This window comes from Neolamprologus multifasciatus, chromosome 1, assembly GCF_963576455.1.
Source record: "Neolamprologus multifasciatus chromosome 1, fNeoMul1.2, whole genome shotgun sequence".
Taxonomy (NCBI): Eukaryota; Metazoa; Chordata; class Actinopteri; order Cichliformes; family Cichlidae; genus Neolamprologus; species Neolamprologus multifasciatus.
This window is the reverse complement of record NC_140439.1, coordinates 4,486,223-4,505,292: the sequence shown is the minus strand read 5'-3', so window position 1 is coordinate 4,505,292 and position 19,070 is coordinate 4,486,223. Positions and strand designations below refer to the sequence as shown.

Below are 19,070 nucleotides of genomic sequence, written 5' to 3'. Positions count from 1 at the left end.
TGTGGGGAAGTCCAGGCTGCATTACGATGTTGCACACCTTGATAAGCTTTCTCAAACATGGAAGCCAGCAGGAAGAATTGTGGGAAACTTGGTGCTTACAGAGACTTGGCCCGCAAAGAGACAATGTATCACTGTGGGCAGTTATATGATTGAGTGTGAGATTGTCTACCCAATGTGTGTGTGTCTGGGTTTTATGTCTAGCATGTCTGGGCACAGCAGTGAGGTGACATGTGACCACGCTGGCCACTGAGAGCCACATGTCATCTCAGCAAACCTCACCAGACCAATTTGTCCTTTTACAGGAATATTTCTTGGTGAAAAACGAGGGCGAGACACCAGAAGTAAAGCAAAACCTCGTTAGGTAAAACACATCACACTCAACAGGATTAACAGGTTCCCTATTTGCTATTTTTAAAAGTGATGTACAGATTTGACAAGAAAACAACAGTAAGTGGGTCAACTCGATGTCACACTGTCCAGAGGCAAAGCAGAAGCTGCAGTGCCAGCAGGGCACTGTCAACTCAGTATGACAGTCAAGACGTTACTAGTGAGCAAGTAAGTACATTACAGGCTCCTTAATTACCAGGAATTATTACGTTAGGCAGGTAATATGTATTTACCTGTAATTTTGTTAGTCATGTCAGTTTAAACGTTTTCCTGAAATCAAATATCTCCCTCTGTTCTGACTGTGACTGGAACTTACTGCGACTTCTGCCTGCATGTACTTTTCGTGGTTTGGTGAGGCAGCGTATTAAATGGACACAGCATCTACACGTTTGCTCTGATCTGAGGTTTCTGAAAAGGATGATAAACTGGGAATCATCCTGTAATGTTTCCGATAGATGTATCAATGTATTTATGCTGTGCTGTAAAATGTGCGGTTACTAAGGATGTGTGATTTCCTACATTGCTGGTGTCACCGTATGTGATGCTCAGTGATTTGGTACTGTATAAATCAGGGGTGGGCAACTCCAGGCCTCAAGGGCCGGTGTCCTGCAGGTTTTAGATGTCCTTGATCCAACACAGCTGATTTAGATGGCTAAATGACCTCCTCAACGGCTGTGTCCCAATTCAGGGTCTGCACGCTTGAAGTACACATTTTAAGTGCGATTACGTCACCGCCACGTGACGACGGCTGTCCCAATTCAAAGTGTACTTCAAATGCATACTCCAAATGCGCCGTTGATTTCCCCAAATATCAAGCGTGGTCCGGTGCACGCTTCGTGGTCCCATATATCCCACAATTCATAGCGCGGTGGTGGGTGTGGATAATTTTGCCGCAAAATACGGCAGAAGGGAGCAGCCGAAGAGTGAACTGTCAAAAGTAAGTACTGAATATGACGTCACTTATTTATGTGCGAATGTTTAATAACGAAGAACATTAAAACATTGCTGTTGACCACATGTCGGCAAAGTTATGTGACACTAGTGATGTTTGTACTTTCAGCCTCTATATATATATATATATAATCTGACAATACTATAATATTGGCCATATTATATTTACATTACCACAGTGAGATGATTTTAGTCTCATGAACAACAAGAGCTAATTGTTATTTACTAGCTAATCTTAAATGACTGTTCAGTACAGAAATGAAGCCCAACAATCATGTTTTACAGTCCTGTGGTCTCAGCCTCAGATACTCAACTAATCAAAGTGATGTCATGACAAAAATGAATGACCAACAAAACATTTTTTCTCCTTCATTTATGTCACACAATCTCGCGTTTCTCGTGGTTAGTATCATGGTTGCTAGGCAACCTGAACAGCACGACAAAGGCTAGACCGTCCCATTTCACAAGCCTCTCACTTCCGCACTTCTCGTACTTATAGTACGCACCGTACGTAGTACTCGTAGTGCGCGTACTTCAAGTGTGCAGACCCTGAATTGGGACACAGCCAACATGTCTTGAAGTTCTCCACAGGCCTGGTAATGAACTCATCATTTCATTCAGGTGTGCTGACCCAGGATGAGATCTAAAACCTGCAGGGCGCCGGCCGTCAAGCCAAATAAAACTGAACTAAATCAAAGTCTGTATTATTTAAAGATGGCAACATTTAAAAAGGAAAACCGAGCATTTGGCAAAAGCGTCCAATTATAATTGTAAACAAAATTTGATTTAGCTGAAAGTGGCGGACGGTTAGTTTCAGAGAAAATAACTTTTGACAGTTTAAAAAGGTTTTAAAGGGTCGTTTTATTTAAAACAATAAAAACAGAACCTAAGAGTAGAAGCTATTTTTCAGCTTCTGATGAGCACGTCTCTCAAACACTCAAATAAGTCTGAGGAAAAAGAAAATTGTGCCGACTGCATGTTTAAAGTAGAAATGAAACGACTGCATCTCAATATCAGTTTCATTTGAACCACTTGGTTCCACTCCCCAGGTTTGCATCCTCTCGCACTGCCCTCCCTGGTGCTGCCCAGCACAAACCCCTCGCTATAGACATGTGCTGTTGAGGTGATGAGGAGGTTATTGGCACCTAATGAGCCTCATGGCCCCTTTAGCCCCCGTTTCTTATTCGATGTACTCCAGATTCCCCTTTGTTTACCGTTTTTATTGCTGCGCAAGAGCCAAGGGACTGAGGCCAAGCCGAGACATGGGTTAGGTAAATCTGCTACCACTTAAGCTAAAGGAAAAGGGAGGATGAAGAATTGATGGCCCACTTGTGTCCTTGTTTAAGGAAGGGAGCGGTAAACACAGGGAAAGTCAAACTCAATTTAATGTGTCTGGTTCTCTCTGAAAGTTTGGCTGTCTTTAACATCTCTCGAGCTGCCTCTTTGTTCCTGCACTCATCTATGCATCTCCTCCCTCTCCTCTTCCTCCCTCTTGTTTATTTCAGTGTTAAAGCAAAGCTCTGCAGAGCAGCATCACACCTTGCTTTGTGGATAACGCGGCTGTACGACAGGTGGATCTGAACATCAGGGAGTACATTTTTCTCCCGTGTTAGATTAAAACAGCTCAGCGTGAAAATTCTGCCTCCACACATCCTCGTCGTACAATTTGTCATTTTCTCATTACCTGTGGAAGAATGTAATTTGCTGTAAAGATGCTGCGCTGTGAGACAGAAGCGTCTCTCCTATGGGGATGTCGAGCTCGTCCTAATGAGCGATGTGTTTGTTTTCTACATGCTTTTACACAATTTGCACAAAGAAAAGAATCCTGTGGTCACTTTTGTCCTACGCTGTTTCAAATCATATTACTTTCTAATATAGAATGGCTCAGCAGTGTCCTGTGTGATGCACCAGCAACATGAATGCATTTAAAGGCTTAAATATCATCCAGCCACTTCACTGAATCTCATCCAGATCAGTAGAATAGACACAATTTCACTTCATATGTTACAAACCGATTCACTGGGAAAGTGTTGAACAATGATTCGGTCACGAGAACTCAAATCAGAGGCAGATACACAAAATCTACTTTGTGACCTTGAATATCACTTCAACCTTCAGTTTGTTAAATAAAATGGCACCAATGAGATTCATTTGCTTTAAATTTAAAAGAGAATCTATTTGCCTTATATTATGTCAGATATATTGTGGTCAAGTGACCAACATTTTGAATAAAGGGCTCAGTGTATGTAGGTAATCCCTGTGCGCAGAATGATCTGAACACTGTTTAACCCAAAGGTCGTAAAGACCGTCAGTGTTATACAGTTTTGTTTGTACAGCAACCAGAAAACGTGATGTAAATTAAATAAAATAATGTTGCTCTGTGTGTAATCTGATCTGCTTCTTTAAATGGGTGAGGTATACTGTAACCCCCTCTTTCTCATTTTATACATTCGATGGGCAAATTAGCTTTAAAGTCATTTTGATCAACAGCTGCTTTTACTGAAACACATGCTTAGACTTGCTGTCCCAGCCAGGTGCCAGTTAGTTGCTGCCCGTTCCTGCTTCTAAGGCTACGTTCACTCTGCAGGTCTTGATGCTCAATTCCGATTTTTTGATCAAATCCGATTTTTTGATCAAATCTGATTTTTTTGTCTGCTCGTTCACACTACAAATAAAATGTGACAGCAAACGCGCTCTAGTGTGAACGCTCAAAGCGGCCGCATGCGCAAAAGAAGACGTCACACACAACGCGCTCTGTTTAGACCCAGAGCAACAGTATTGTTCGACTGATGACCTTAATATAAAGACTTCAGACTTCACGTTTCCCAATTTTTGCTTTAAGTTATTTTGTTATTTACATAATAATGTAAATAACCTAATAATGATCCTTATTGCTGTTTTAGAGGAGCGCTGCTTCAAAGGATAGTTGCAGATTTCTGTCAGAATCTGCAGATTATACAGTACAAATAAAATGTTCACGTTTCTCCAACGTTGTCTTCCCAACAGTTTCACCGGATGGCCAGGAAGCGTTCGCGATGTCTTCTCCGGCGCTGATAATTGGCGTCCGTCTTGTGTCAGTGACGTAAAAGACGGATTTAATGCGACATGACCATCAAACAGTCGCTTTCTAAAACATCGGATATGTATCGGATTCAGGACCACATACGAAAGTGACCCAGATCGGATTTGAAAATATTGGATTTGTGCCGTTCACACTGTCACACCATGATCGGATATGGGTCGCATAGGGTCAAAAAAATCGGATTTCATGCGCTTTCGCCTGCAGTGTGAACGCAGCCTAAGTCGAGGTACTTTCCATCATGAACACGTTTCATGCAATGGCCTAGTGTCACCAAGAGGGGGCGCTTTCCTTGCAAAAACTTTGACTTGCAGGGTTTTATAGCATTTCATGTTGAAAATATTTCTCGTCATAATCTATTTATTACACACGATTTGCTCTGAACTACTAAATACTCTAAATATCATATTGTATGCAGACATACTTCCTATGTGACTGTGATGTGCATGTTTGTTGTGTTAGAAAATGCGTCTTATGTTTGTCGAACACAAGTTGTGACTAACAAGTCAAACTTCAAGTGACTAAAAACACTGAACAATGAAAAAGAAAGCCACGGGACTGTGCTCAGTCTTCCTCTGCAGCTAATCAGATTAGTTTATGTAGCAATGTGTGAGCCTCAGCCACCTTCCCTTTCCAGAGCCCTGTCCAGGTGAAGAACTTTGTTGTTCTGCCAGGAAGCATAAACAGCTCAGACAAAGTAGGGTTGAAGCAGTGAGAGAAGGAGCAGGACGAGAGAAAGCACAGACAGAACAGGACTCTGGGAGAAGCTTCAGAAGCAGTTAAAAGAGAAGAAATTAACGAGAGATAAGGAAAAATTCTGATGAAAATGATCATGTAATGCAGGGATGGTGATTATAATGACGAAGATTATCATGTGCAAAAAGGATCAGATAAAAAGAAAGAAAATGCTGCAAAGAAGCAATTTAAGATGATAAAGATTCTTTATAGAATCAGACACATGAGAAGCAAACTGCTGCGCAGGCAGATTCAGAAGGATATCGTTTCAATCAACAGATTATTTCTGTGGAGCGAGAAAATGTTCCAGATGTGACACAGTTGCATTAGCTTACTCATAGCCTTTGTTAAGAAAAAGTATGCAAACGATAAAGGCTAAAATAGTAAACACCAGAAGACTTGTGCCTCGTGACTTGACTCGGTTTCTGTTGTTTTCCATTACAGTGGAGTATAACCGCAATGTGCCTGGAGTCGTGACAGCGACACGGCCGAAAGTCCTGTGAAGAAACAGGACATCGAGGCAATACGCAAACACCCCCACTGTGGTACGAGTCTGCACCTAATAGCTGGACCATGGTGTGGGTTTGGTGCAGCCATCTCCCTCGTTGTCGGGTTTCAAAAATGGCAGTGTCGACTTTTGTCAAGTCAACCAATCAGCACGATGCAGCCTGTTGACGTCACATTTTCGGATCAACTCAGATTGCTTGGAACCCCAGCAGAGAAAGTACTAAAACAGTAGCTGGTACCAGGTACTGCCACCTAATGGAAAACCCTAAAAACCAAGTCGAGCAGACTCGACCCGAACCGAGTAGGTACTGGTGCAGAAGGGCTTTTACTTTTATGTCTGCAGAGGCCGACGGCGTGGAGTGAGGAGAAGGTAGACCCAAAAGCAGACGATGGAGGCAGAGTGAGGTGATGAGCAGAAAGCGAGCCTTTTATTTGGCTGAATCAGAGTACAAACAAAAAGCACAGAATGACTAGGATGAAGCTAATGAAACGTACACAATATTGTATGAAACTAGAAAGCTGAAAGTTGGAAACACGGGAAGAAACGCAGACGAAGCAACAACAGAAGGAGGAAGACAGAGGACTAAATACACAGGAGGGTAACGAGGAAATAAGCAACAGGAGTGAACACAGCTGGGACTGATCACCCACATGACACAGTTCCTCCCTGTCAACACAGAATACAGTAACACAGGATGCGGGACTGTCAAAGTAAAACAGGAAATAAATGAACATAGAAAGCAGGGTGCCACAATATTGCAGAATATTAATAATCATCAGACCCAGGACCATGACAATTATTCTACATGACTAGACTTTGCTTATAATCTCATAATGAGTAAAATTTGTTGTAAAATGTTTTAAACCCATTTCTTTCTATAATGTCTGTAAATGTGAAAATGTTACTGTACAGACAGGAACGACAGAGGGTTGAAATGTTAGCTTTGCAAGAAGTTTAAGGATGAAATTGGAGCCTGGCTGTCCGCATCTTGCTCTTTTTCTGTGTTTGCACATTTTTAAAATAAACTTTAGGTTCAACTTTAGGATGTTCAAGCATCTTGAAGGACTTGACAGAGTTCTTCTGTGATTTTGGTTCCTTCTATCTTCTCAGAGGAATCCCAGAGAGATTCCATAATACTGAAGGTATGAAGATGAATCTCATGTTTGCAGACCAAAAGAAAGACCCTAAGGCGAGCTCGCCTTAGGGTCTTTCTTGAGTTGACCATTGAGCTTAATGGTTTAAATTCAGAATTCCTTGATGCAATGTGGCTCTCTTATCATATCTCTGGTATACCTTCTAGGTTAAAAAAGGTGTTTTTCTCTCTCTGTGCTGCTGTGCATGATACAGCTGACAGAAGGATTTCAGTCACCTACAGGAAACAACCTGTGATTATAAGCTTTAAGTAACCTCACTTCTCTCGCTGCACAAGGTTGTTAAAGTTAGGCAAAGTCCATCAAACACTGACGCCAACGATGAGGTTTCTTTGTGAGCTCTTCCGTCTGCATTTCAGGCCTCCATTTGTTGTCATGGAAACAGACAATGCCTCTGACACATTACATTTACATGTTTTTTTACTGATGAGCTCTGGGGAGCTTTTTCAAAGCCAAAGCATATTTTAGCTGTTTGTGTCTCATGTAATGGACAAACTCTGTCAGCCAGACATGGATAAAAAGTTTTTCTCTCCATAATGAGCGCGTAAAGACAAAAACCCAGCACGGCTGAACATGCAGCCCAGCATCGTATATTAGACACACCTGTCACTCTTTACCTCTGCTAAATGCACGGGACTGCAGCTTTTTGTCTTATTTCAGTGTTGTGTATTTGTATTCATGTTGCATGTGTTTCTATTTTCCTACGTATTGCATTTGTATGAAGCTAAAGGTGAACCAAACAAAATGTATTGATTTGCACAATCAACAGGGATTGCCCTCTGCCCTCTCATGACATAAGGTTAATGCCAGGTGTCCCTTTAAACATATTACGCTGTGTCACTAATAGTTAAATGCTGCTCATGCTTTAGGCTGGATTAAGGCTGGATTAAGTAAAACAAGTAACAGCCACAGATCAAAATCGAATGTTTTTAAAGGTTTCAAAATTGTTAGAAGCAATGATTTTTTTAAATATATGTTTTCCTGGTACAATGAAATATATATATTATAAAGGTTTCAATACACATCACCTGTTTTTATAACATGTTTTAAATGATGTTACTAATTTCTGATCCCAGCCTTGTACCAAGCTACTGCTCAGAAATGATATTGGTCCGTATACCAGAAAAAACACTCCTGCATGTTTTTATGCTGTTCAGCAAATCAACAAATACAACGAGCACTGGAAGCTTGTGCTACGGCAGCTTCTGCTTTAACATACAGATATAAATATAAATAAAATCAATAACATTAAAAAACACAACTGGTTGGTCTTCATGAAATGTTTGATCATTTTGCTGTTAACGTTGTCTCACCACAAGTTATTTACACACCAGGATTACAAATTCTGTGAGTGAAATAACTGAAAGGAGAACTGGGGGTCATATAGATAAGAAGAGGAGGGCGCGTGTTTGGAGGAGAGGTCCCGCTCCTGAAATTCAGATAGTTTGTCTCTAAATGTTCTACAGTTATACAATGTTGTGTTGTGTTATGCAACGCCATGTTATGGTAAGTTATACTAAGAAATGCTATGAACTGTTATGTTCAAATATTACAAAACCAAACAGGTTAGAAAAGCAAACAAAAATAGAAAAGGACGAGGCCAATTTTATTTTTATCGACTGCGGTACTGTTATTACTGTTATTCAAAGCTACATTACGCTTGTAATGCAATGCTTTATAGTAATTGTTCCATTTACTGTCTGTTTGTCTGCTGAGCACTCACCACTGGAGCAGTCCAGTCCTCCCCATCCTGGCTCACATTGGCAAGTATCAGGAGAGACACATCGTCCATGGGCACACTCTTCTGTGCACAGTGCTGAGAAGAAAGAAGAACATTGAAACAAATGTCAAACAAGCAACTATAAAACATAAGAAGTTATCAAGTTCTTTCTTTGAGTCATAAAACCTTACATCAAGTCTATTTGTCATTTAAATATAATCCCCGTTCCCTCAGTTTATTTGATTCATGTTAATATCTTTCAATGTTGCAGTCTTTAGCGTAAATCTGACACTATCCACTCCAGCTCCAACAAAGTCTGTCTTGGAAATTTTCTACTGAAAAGTCTGTTTGGAGAATAATGTCTTGATCTGATGATTCTTCTCTTCTGCCCTCCAGCAGATGGTAATGTTCATCTCATGATGCATATTTTTGTGGAAAAACAATGGCAGCAACAACAAAATACACACTAACACCAGATCACTTTTAACAACCAGATATACAATGGTGACAGTGCAAACAGATACACTCTCAGGTGTGAAGAGACATGTACACTAACTGCTGGTAATACGTGGTGAGTCTTTAATATTTCTTTTATTTGAAACTTTCTTTTAACTTCTGTTGTTTTTTACCTCATATTGTATCTTAGGAATGCATATTAGGGATATACTTTAATATATTCCTACTAACCGATGCCATAATATTATGCCTGATTAGTGTACGTATACAGTAATCAGGCATAATATTATGCCTGATTACTGTATATATATACACTAGCAGTCAACAGTTGATTACACAATCACTTAGTGCAATAAAGACACAATAATTACTACTGAAGATTTTTCGACATTGTGTGTAGCATCTACTGTAACGCACATGTAAACACAGTTAGTAGTGCTGCTATAGCCTCAGGCTCCTGGGAATCTTACCATACAATTGTTAAACAGCTACATCTCTTAATGCATGAAATTCTATTGAGTTAGAAGAAGTACGCAAATTAAAATAATCATAAATAATCAGATTTTTCAATATTTTCATGCATTTGTTAAAAGATTAAATAAATAAATTTTTCATACTTTTTTATTATTTATTTTTATTTCAATAGACACAGTAACAGTGCTCTATAGCAGCAGCCCCCAACCTTTTCTGCGCCACGGACCGGTTTATGTTCGCCAACATTTTCACAGACCGGCCTTTAAGGTGTCGCCGATAAATACAACACAATAAAACCAGTACTGGTACCAAAAAATAAGATTTATTAATAACACAAACCCAGGGAAACTGAGTTAACGGTAAAAAAATAACGCTACATAATAAAACTATTCTCAATGTTTTGCTGTAAAAACTGAAGTGATTAATGTTTTTGTTTATTTAAACTAGTGCTGCCGCGTTAATGCAGGTATGGTGTTAACGCCATTTTAACGAGATTAACGCTGACAGCACTAATTTAAACACATAAATATATATTAATATTCTTTTTTTCTTTAAGGTCATCACGCTATGAAGAAATGGAATTTACTATGATGGCAGATACTAGAGACTATTAACCAGTAAAATCATCCATCCATCCATCCATTCACTTCCGCTTATCCTTTTCAGGGTCGCGGGGGCGCTGGAGCCTATCCCAGCTGTGATAGGGCGAGAGGCGGGGTACACCCTGGACAGGTCGCCAGTCTGTTGCAGGGCCAACACACAGAGACAGACAACCATTCACACTCACATTCATTCGCACATTCACACCTAGTGGCAATTTGGATTATCCAATTAACCTATCCCCACAAGCTGCATGTCTTTGGACGGTGGGAGGAAGCCGGAGTACCCGGAGGGAACCCACGCAAACACGGGGAGAACGTGCAAACTCCACACAGAAAGACCCCGGCCTGATGGTGGAATTGAACTCAGGACCTTCTTGCTGTGCGGCAACAGTGCTAACCACCGTGCCACCGTGCTGCCCCAGTAAAATCATATTTACAAAAATATGAAAACAAAATCATTTTGCCAAGTTTTTAATAGAATAGATTTTATAGTAATTAATTAATTAAATAAATGAATGACATGGATCAATGTTAGTTTTACTCAACATACTCAACATAGTATAATACTATATATAATATATAATACTTTTAAATGAAGTATTGTACCCATTATACCTAGTTTATATTGTAGGATGCTTCTGTTGTCTGTTGGTGTTCCAGTTGAGCTGTTTCTCAGTTGCTATTGTGTATTGTCACAATGTAAAGTTTTTATAAGACCTCAGTATGAATACATTGTTACAGCTAATGATAATATCCTAACAAATTAAACTAAGACCACGAATACACAGGCCTAGACACCAGTTGGCAACTGTGTGGCAATCACTGTTCACCAGGCAAAAATGAGTGTAGGAGCTAAAGTTGATTATCTATAAGACTGTTTTAGTTTCTAAGACTACTTTGCTTCAATCTGTCACATCTGGTGGCTGGAACTGGTGTGCAAAAGAGATAAAGGCAGGTGATGTTACTTGGAAGGTGTCGTTGAAGGCGGAAGACACAGTATTTGCCCTCACATCCTCAGATCTATCATGGAATCATGGATAATGTCTGTGTTTCTTTAAGGACATTAAATAACCACAACAATGACTTCCTCCTGGCCAGTTGCAAAGGTTGTTGAAGGTTGCTGGCATTCACTATGAAGCTGCTAAAGCCTCACGCAGCCCTGGAAACCAGTCAATGACTCACTGGTAATAACTGGCCACTACAAATAAAAAGGAAAGTGTTGCTTTTTTGCCTCTGTTGAGTATCTGCAGCAAATTAATGAAGGTTTTTCTTAATTTACATAATTTGTGTCTATATTTTTTAATATGCAGTGTTGTGCTCTGTACTCCCAAACATGACATTACCAGTGCCTGTTTGTCATTTTCCCCTTAAAAATCCTCTGCACATCCCTGGCGTACTACTTGCTCCTTGACATCCTAATGTAACAGTAAGTCATAATATTTTCCACTTTTCTTAGATATGGAGATATTCTACCAGCCAGTCTAGCGAGCAAAGCGTATTATCTGCATTGTACAGCAAAAAGATAAGGTAGTGCTGACATCTCCATTATCACCTTCCAACTACTATAATATTTCATTGTGACACAACACTACAGTTGAAAGCCATCATGCACAATCTAAAGGTTAAAAAATGATTCTATCACAAAATAATAAATGATGCAGAGTTTTACGGGGCTACTGTGCGTCACTCTGGCATTATCTCATACAGCTATTAGCTAGAAGGTCAGAGGTGGTCACTAGCCAATGTTGCAACGAGAAGGACAAAAAGCAATGTGAAAAGGACAAAAAGACAAATAGTATGAGCAGTCAAGACAGAAAAACTGCACACTGAACAGCTAAAACGAACTCTTAAAACACTATTTTAACGACTATAAAAAGTAATACATTAAACTTTAGATTAACCAGCACACTGAGATGTTTTTAATAGAACGTTTTTATCTTCTAATTATATCATTGCATGATATATCAGACAAGTGGAGCATTTTTCAGGAAACCTAAAACTCAAGTCCTCGGTTTGATGGATGAAAAATTAAGGGAAAAGACCTGAACCCTTGAGTCGGATACAGTCAAACAAGTTCCTGCAGTAATATTGAGTAATTCTAGCATGAAGAGAGAAAGACTGTTAAAGAGTTCCAGTACTGAGAACGATGTTTTATTCGTCCGGCACTTGGTCCTTTTTGGTTAAAACACCAAAACCTAGTTTGTCATTTTGTGAGTTTAACCCTTTAAGACCTACCATAGAACCAAGTCCGCCAGAGCTTATATTATATGTTTACATGCTGTGGAGCCATTTTTGGGAGCATTTCAAGTTGCTATACATCAATACAACCATTACAGCCTAGATTTTAATAATATGTCTGCATTAAGTGCATAATAATTACATAAATTGCAAAAAAGTGCAATAAACTACAAAAAAATTGAAAATCGTTTTTGCTTTTTTTTACATATATTTCTAGTTAGAGAAATTTAAGAGGCTTATCCCTCAAAACTGTAAATACAAAAAAGTTGCACAAAATAGTTTCCCACCACAGGAAATTTATTTTGAGTGTCTTCATAGTTTTATTTTTGAAATACACCAATTTTTATATACTGCAGGAAAAACGAAAATAAATATTATAGTGCAAATTTGCAAAAAAGCAGCATCTGCATCAAAATAAACTATTTCCAGCAGTGCAATATGAGTCCTAAGCATCCCAGAAATGACACAGAAAGTCATAAAGTCAAACATAACTTTTAAAAACACCAGTATAGGCTCATGAGGCCCTGATGGTAAAAAACTACATTTCCGCGAAAATGACATCACTTCCGGTTTCGGGCAGGTCATGGAGGACGTGCAAAAGTTTGCGCTGACGTCTATTCCAACGTAGGAAATGTTATGAACAGCTGATCGGATCGGCAAAGTGTGTTTCTGGAATATTATGTTTTTGTTGCTGCAAGTGCTTTTTATGCAGTTTTTGCAAAGCTATATGTGGAAGGAAACTGTGACCGAGGACAAGCTGATGGTATAAGATGTAAGTACAACTCCTCCGGTTACATATGCAAAAAAAATTATTGCACTAGCTCACGTGGTTGCAGTGCTACCGGGATTTAAAAATAGTTACGCAAAACAGAGCGTGCTGCTCTGACCGGCTTTAAAGGGTTAAGGGCACAACACATCGTACCATATTTTTCGGAGTATAAGGCGCACTTAAAATCCTTTAATTTCTCAAAAATCAACAATGTAGCTTATAATCTGATGCGCCTTATGTATGAATTCTGGTTTGCTTAGGGGTGGGTTTTGATTATCGATTTTCCGATTAAAATCGATTCTAGCTTGAATAACGTGCTAACAATTCCTTAAAATCCTGAATCGATTTTTAAATATAAATAATTTTTTCCTGAAACGCCAGAATCTCAGGTTAAACATCACAAAATTTTGACACTGATTCTGCACAACGATCTAAACAAAAAGGGCGGACCCGTCGACGCATCAGAATCAGTGAGATGTCGGCTTTCTCACCCGACTGCACGTACACGCCGTTGGGGCTGAAAGCCAACAGCGCACAGATGTGTCGGCAGGTCCGCGCTTTGTGTTCTGAAACTGCAGTTTTGTCTCTCTCCAACCAAATTTGACTGAACCAGCAGCAAAAGAAGATCCAAACTACACTTCACATTTTGCTTCACATAAACATAGTCATGAATGCCCTCTTACTTTTGCTGTTTTGCTTTCACCATGGGAGAATCACTTCATGCACAGGTCTCTCTCTCAGTGTAAATCTCTGTTTTCTGCATTATTCGCTTGCTTATTTCGCTTGCACCAGTCTACCGTTATGTACAGCGCTGTCGGCCGCTGTTTTTTATTTTCATTTAAAATTTCACTGACTTCCAACAAAAGAGGCCCCATTTTTGCTGTTCAGTACAAAAGAAACTTTTTCAGATTATGCAAAATTGCAAAATGCTTAACTGTGTCTCTAATTAAACCTCTGTAACTTTGCTCTGCTTCACTTCAGCAGGATCAGGTAATGTTTATATGTTTATTCATGCTTTTCTTTTGTTTTTGTTCCACTGCAGAATATTTTTAAGGTGGTTATCTGCTATAAAAAGACAGGCCACCTCTGATAAAGTCTCACAAGTGTGAGCTTTCTTTTTATGGATATAAAAATATGGATATGTACTGAAAAATGATCAGAATTATAATATTTTTGACTGAGAGAAAATTTCCCAGATTCAAATCGAATCGAATTGAATCATGAATCAAATTGAATCGGGGCCTTGTGAATCAGACTCGAATCAATTCTAGAAATCAGTGACGATACCCAGCCTTAGTTGTGCTTACTGACCCCGAACCTTTTTTGATGCGGTACACGGCGCTTAAAAATTTGTCAATAATGTTTTAGTACGACTTTGGTAAGCTATGAAGCCGCACCGCTTGATGGATTGTTGGAGCATTACGGCTACCGTAGTCAGGAGCCTCACGGAGTAATCTGGGTCCTAAACTCCGTTCACTTCAGGTCCCAAAGTCAAACGAACACTGCAGCATCACTGAGAGTTAAAAACTGTCTAAATTCTTTCATCTTTAATAAAATGATCAGCGTTGCTGCTTTACCAGGTGTAACTATGAAGTTTAACATCCAGGCATCCATGAAAACAGAATTCATTACATTTAACAGAGTTAGACGTTAGCAGGAAGTTAGCTCGCTAGCTTCCACCTAAACATGATATAGCATGTTCTGACTGAGAGATTTCTGAAAGAATTCAAACGTATAGCTCTGCTATCACTTCCAACATAAATGAAGACAGAAAACTAAACAGCAGTGACGTTTGTAGGGTTACTGAAGTTGGGCTAGCTGGTAGATAATGATGTGCTATGTGATTGCTAGCGACACAGCTATGTTAGCATAACATAAACACAGTGAAGCTGGAGGATGAACGCTAACTTTTTTCCACTCGCTAAAAGTTAACATGAGGGTTCCCGATGGTCAGAGACAAATGCAATCGCATAGTAGGATGCTGTAAAGGACCAAACTTCAGTCAGGAGAACAACTGAGATAATCCATCCACAATATGAGGTTAGTCATTAATATACTGCAACAACATGGGAATAGAGCAGCTGGAGAGAATTCAACATTAATGAATCAATGGTATGGAAGTGGAGGAAGCAAGAAGAATGAATTGAGTGAAGTTTGACTTATCTGACTGTTTTGTTTCGCTTAATGCGCCTTATAATCCAGTGTGCCTTATGTATGAAAACACACCTGTTCATCGACAGTGCGCCTTATAACCCAAAAAAAAAAGTTAGAAACATGTCCAAAAAGCATGAGTGACTGACTGAAGTCAGTTATCATAGGAAACAAAAAAACAAATATAATATCCCAAAGATTTGTTCTTGAGGTTTTATATATATAGTTGCAGCAAGAAAGCCATCGCTAAGACGTCAGAATAAGACAGAGGCTTGCCTTGGCCATGAAAAACCACCATTGGACTACTGAACTCTGGAAGAAGGTATTATGGGCTCATCAATCAAAATTTGAAATCTTCGGTTCATCACGTAGGATCTTTGTACGCCATCAAGAAGGTGAAAGGATGGTTCCACAGTGTGTGCCATCAACTGTCAAACATTGAGGAGGATGTGTGATGGTCTGGGCCTGTTTTGCTAGATCCAGGGTTGGTGACTTGTACAGAGTGAGAGGCACCCTGAACCAAAACAGCTACGACAGCATTCTGCAGCACCATGCAGGACCCTCTGGTGTGCACCTAGTTGGTCAGGGGTTCATCCCACAGCAAGATAATGACCCACAACATAGTCTCCAGACTTAAACCCCATCGAGCTGGTTTGGGATGAACTGGACAGAAAAGTGAAAGCAAAGCAACCTACAACATCCACACATTTATTGGAACTTCTGCAACAGATATGGGAAGAACTTTCTGAAGAATATTTGATTTCTATTTTAGAAAGAATGAGATGGATGTGTTCAGCTGTTATAGCTGCCAAAGGTGTCTACTTTGATGAGTCAGAGGTTTAGAATACATTTTGGTCTATAAATTGATTCCGTGATTTCTTTTTTAACTCCCATTGCTTATTTGTACTGTGCTTTCATTTCAGAGTGCAATGAGGCATTACACTGCATAATTTTCAATAAAAAACTGGAAAAATTGGGGTGTTCAAAAACTTTTGACCGGTAGTTGCATTGAAGCATTGACATAACCTGGTCAAAAACAACTCCAACCATCTAGAGTTAGTATCTGGGTTGATATCATATTTCCAAGATCAAAATGTGATTTTATATAGATGTACGCACAGCGGCAAAAATGAGTTTCCTCTGAAGGGTGGCTGGCCTCTCCCTTAGAGATAGGGTGAGAAGTTCAGCCATCCGGGAGGGGCTCAGAGTAGAGCCGCTGCTGCTCCACATCGAAAGGAGCCAGCTGAGGTGGTTCGGGCATCTGACAAGGATGCCTCCTGGGCGCCTCCTGGGTGAGGTGTTCCGGCATGTCCCAACAGGAGGAGGCCCCGGGGCAGACCCAGGACACGCTGGAGAGATTATCTTTCGGCTAGCCTTGGAACGCCTTGGTGTTCCCCCGGATAAGCTAGAGGAGGTGGCTGGGGAGAGGGAGGACTGGGCTTCTCTGCTTAGGCTGCTGCCCCCACAACCCAGCCCTGGATAAAGCGGAAGAAGATGGATGGATGGATGGATGGATGGATGTACGCACGCACATTACCCATTTATCTTTGAGAAAGAGCTTTCTCAAGTTATTGTTAATAAAACTTTAGGTCATAATAAGAGCTTGTAGAATAAAATCTTGGTGTTGTTTCTGTGGGGAGGACACAAACTCGGAGATGGGCACATTAATAAATAGCTGGTGATGTTTCTACAGTCAGGTGTGATTTTTACTTGCTAGAGGAACAAGACAATAAAAATGTTGGAAATAAAAAAAACTCTCTAATTAACACCTTTTTGAAACATTTATTCAAATTGGGGAGTTTTACCCAGAGTTACACTGTTTCACATCAATTTATTTTTTTGTTTTCTATGCTGTAACCCTTTGTCAGCATGAGGGTATATCAGTGAAACTCTCTAATTGCACAGGATCCCAAAACCAGTATGGTTGTGAATGGGGTCGAAGTGGCAATGTGCTGAGGGTGTACCCTGCCCAGTGCATTCCGGAAGATTCAGTAATTGTTCCTTTTTCTGCGAGTAAAGGACGCTGACGCCTATTCTTGACACATTCTATGACACACAGCAATTCAGTAATTCAAAAACAATCATATCTATAGTAACCATAATTTAACCCATCACACTAAACACCCATAGTGCATAATGGAATAACAATGAAAAAAGAATCATGTTTATCTTTAGTACAATGTGTTAAAAGTAAAATGTTGAATTTTATGTAACATCTCCTTCAACTCATTTTGTAGGATCAGAGTATGAATATTGCATCATACATCAGGTAGGGAAGAAGATGGGCTGACAGCTTGGAGACTTACGCTCCTCCATCACAGAGATATGATGAGCTATAGTCCTGGCTCTGTTTGCTTTCTTACAGAAGCAGGCAGCTTGATGTGCATATAAATGTGCACAGGAACAAATGAAAAAACAACCTCTCTTGCATGAAGTATTTCAACACTCTGACCTGTTTTTTAAGGCTACGAAGTGTTAAAATCCACACAGTGAACACAAAGTGAAGTGCTGAGTTTGGGAAGTTGCAAAGAAGTGTGCAAGCAGGGAGCAAAATGTGGACAGAGTGGCTACAGGAGTTAGATCGCATTCTGTAAAGCTGGGTTTTATTGCATTTTAGTCCCAGAGGGGTCATCCTCTCTAAATTTATAGCAGCGGTGTGTTAAATTTTACAGCTTGTTTTGAATATTAGGAAAGAAATCCTTGCATCCACACCTACATAGTTCTCAACACAGACTGAGATTAGGATGGAGTTGCTGGTTGTAATACAGAAAGATGTGTGTGGTAAGTAAGGTCAAATACATCAACACAAATTCAGATAAGAATTAACTAAATTAATTAAATTCAAGCCTGTTCAACAAAAAATCATAACTTTATGAATGCGCTATAAAAAACTGGATGATGAATGCTAAAGTGAGACTTTAGCACACTTCCCTATAGACTTTATGTGTTGACACAGCCTTTGCCTGCTGTGTACCTACAGCCCCCAATACACACACCCACACACACATGCAACATCTACACACAGATGCAGGTGAAGAAAGCACTAAATTTTAGAGAAAGGTCCAATTCATATGCGTGCGAAAGCAGACAATCAAATTCTTTTGCCCATATAGTAAAACGAAGAGTCAGATAACACAGCACAAAAAATATTGCAAATAATTGCGTGTTTGTGTTTCTTGTACAGCTTTTGTAAAGTTAAAGTGCTGTGGAAAAAAAACACTTGAACTCCCCTTGTAATCCCTTTTTTTCCTGCATTTGTATTTGCCATACTTGCATATTTCAGATCATATTAGACAATGGCAACTGAAGAAAATGCATTTGTTTAATGATTTCATGTATTAAAAAGCTATCCAAACCTGCAGCTCTTTTTGTAAAAACGTATTTGCTGCTTAAACCTAATAACTGTTTGTGCCACCATTATGGCCACAACTGTAATCAAGCATTTGTGATAACTTGCAATGACTCTTTCACATTGAAGGAATTATGGCCCACTCTTCTTTGCAGAATTGTTGGAGTTCAGCCACATTCAGGGGTTTTTGAGCATGAACTGCTTTTTCAAGGTCATGAACCCACCCACCACTTTAATCACACTCTAGATCTTGTTTTAACATATGGCATAGAAACTGAACATTTAACAGTGTTTCCTGAAAACCCTCTCTTGTCTGATCATTTCCTGATAACATTTACATTTACAATAATTGATTACACAGCAGTGGAGAGTAGACGTTTATCACAGTAGATGTCTTTCTGAAAGCGCTGTAACTAAGTTTAAGAATATAATCCACCCACTGTTATCATCTTCAATGCCCTGTACCAACACAGAGCAGAGCAGTTACCTGAATGCTTGTT

General features: G+C 39.7%; 1 protein-coding gene and 1 long non-coding RNA gene across 5 annotated transcripts in view; both read right to left on the bottom strand.

The window, feature by feature from the left end:
• LOC146525160 (multiple epidermal growth factor-like domains protein 11) overlaps positions 1 to 19,070 on the bottom strand; it is a 289,529-nt gene that overhangs the window by 164,792 nt on the left and 105,667 nt on the right. For all 4 annotated transcript variants that reach the window (XM_085154285.1, XM_085154203.1, XM_085154371.1 and 1 more), the window contains exon 6: positions 8,535 to 8,627. In XM_085154285.1, coding sequence (XP_085010411.1) covers positions 8,535 to 8,627 — 93 coding nt within the window. The remainder of the gene's footprint in view (positions 1 to 8,534; positions 8,628 to 19,070) is intronic.
• Positions 10,096 to 16,214, bottom strand: LOC146525163 (uncharacterized). Its single transcript, XR_014873570.1, has 2 exons — positions 16,129 to 16,214; positions 10,096 to 13,891 (listed from the first exon to the last, which is right to left on the bottom strand). It is a non-coding gene; the product is annotated as an uncharacterized LOC146525163 (long non-coding RNA).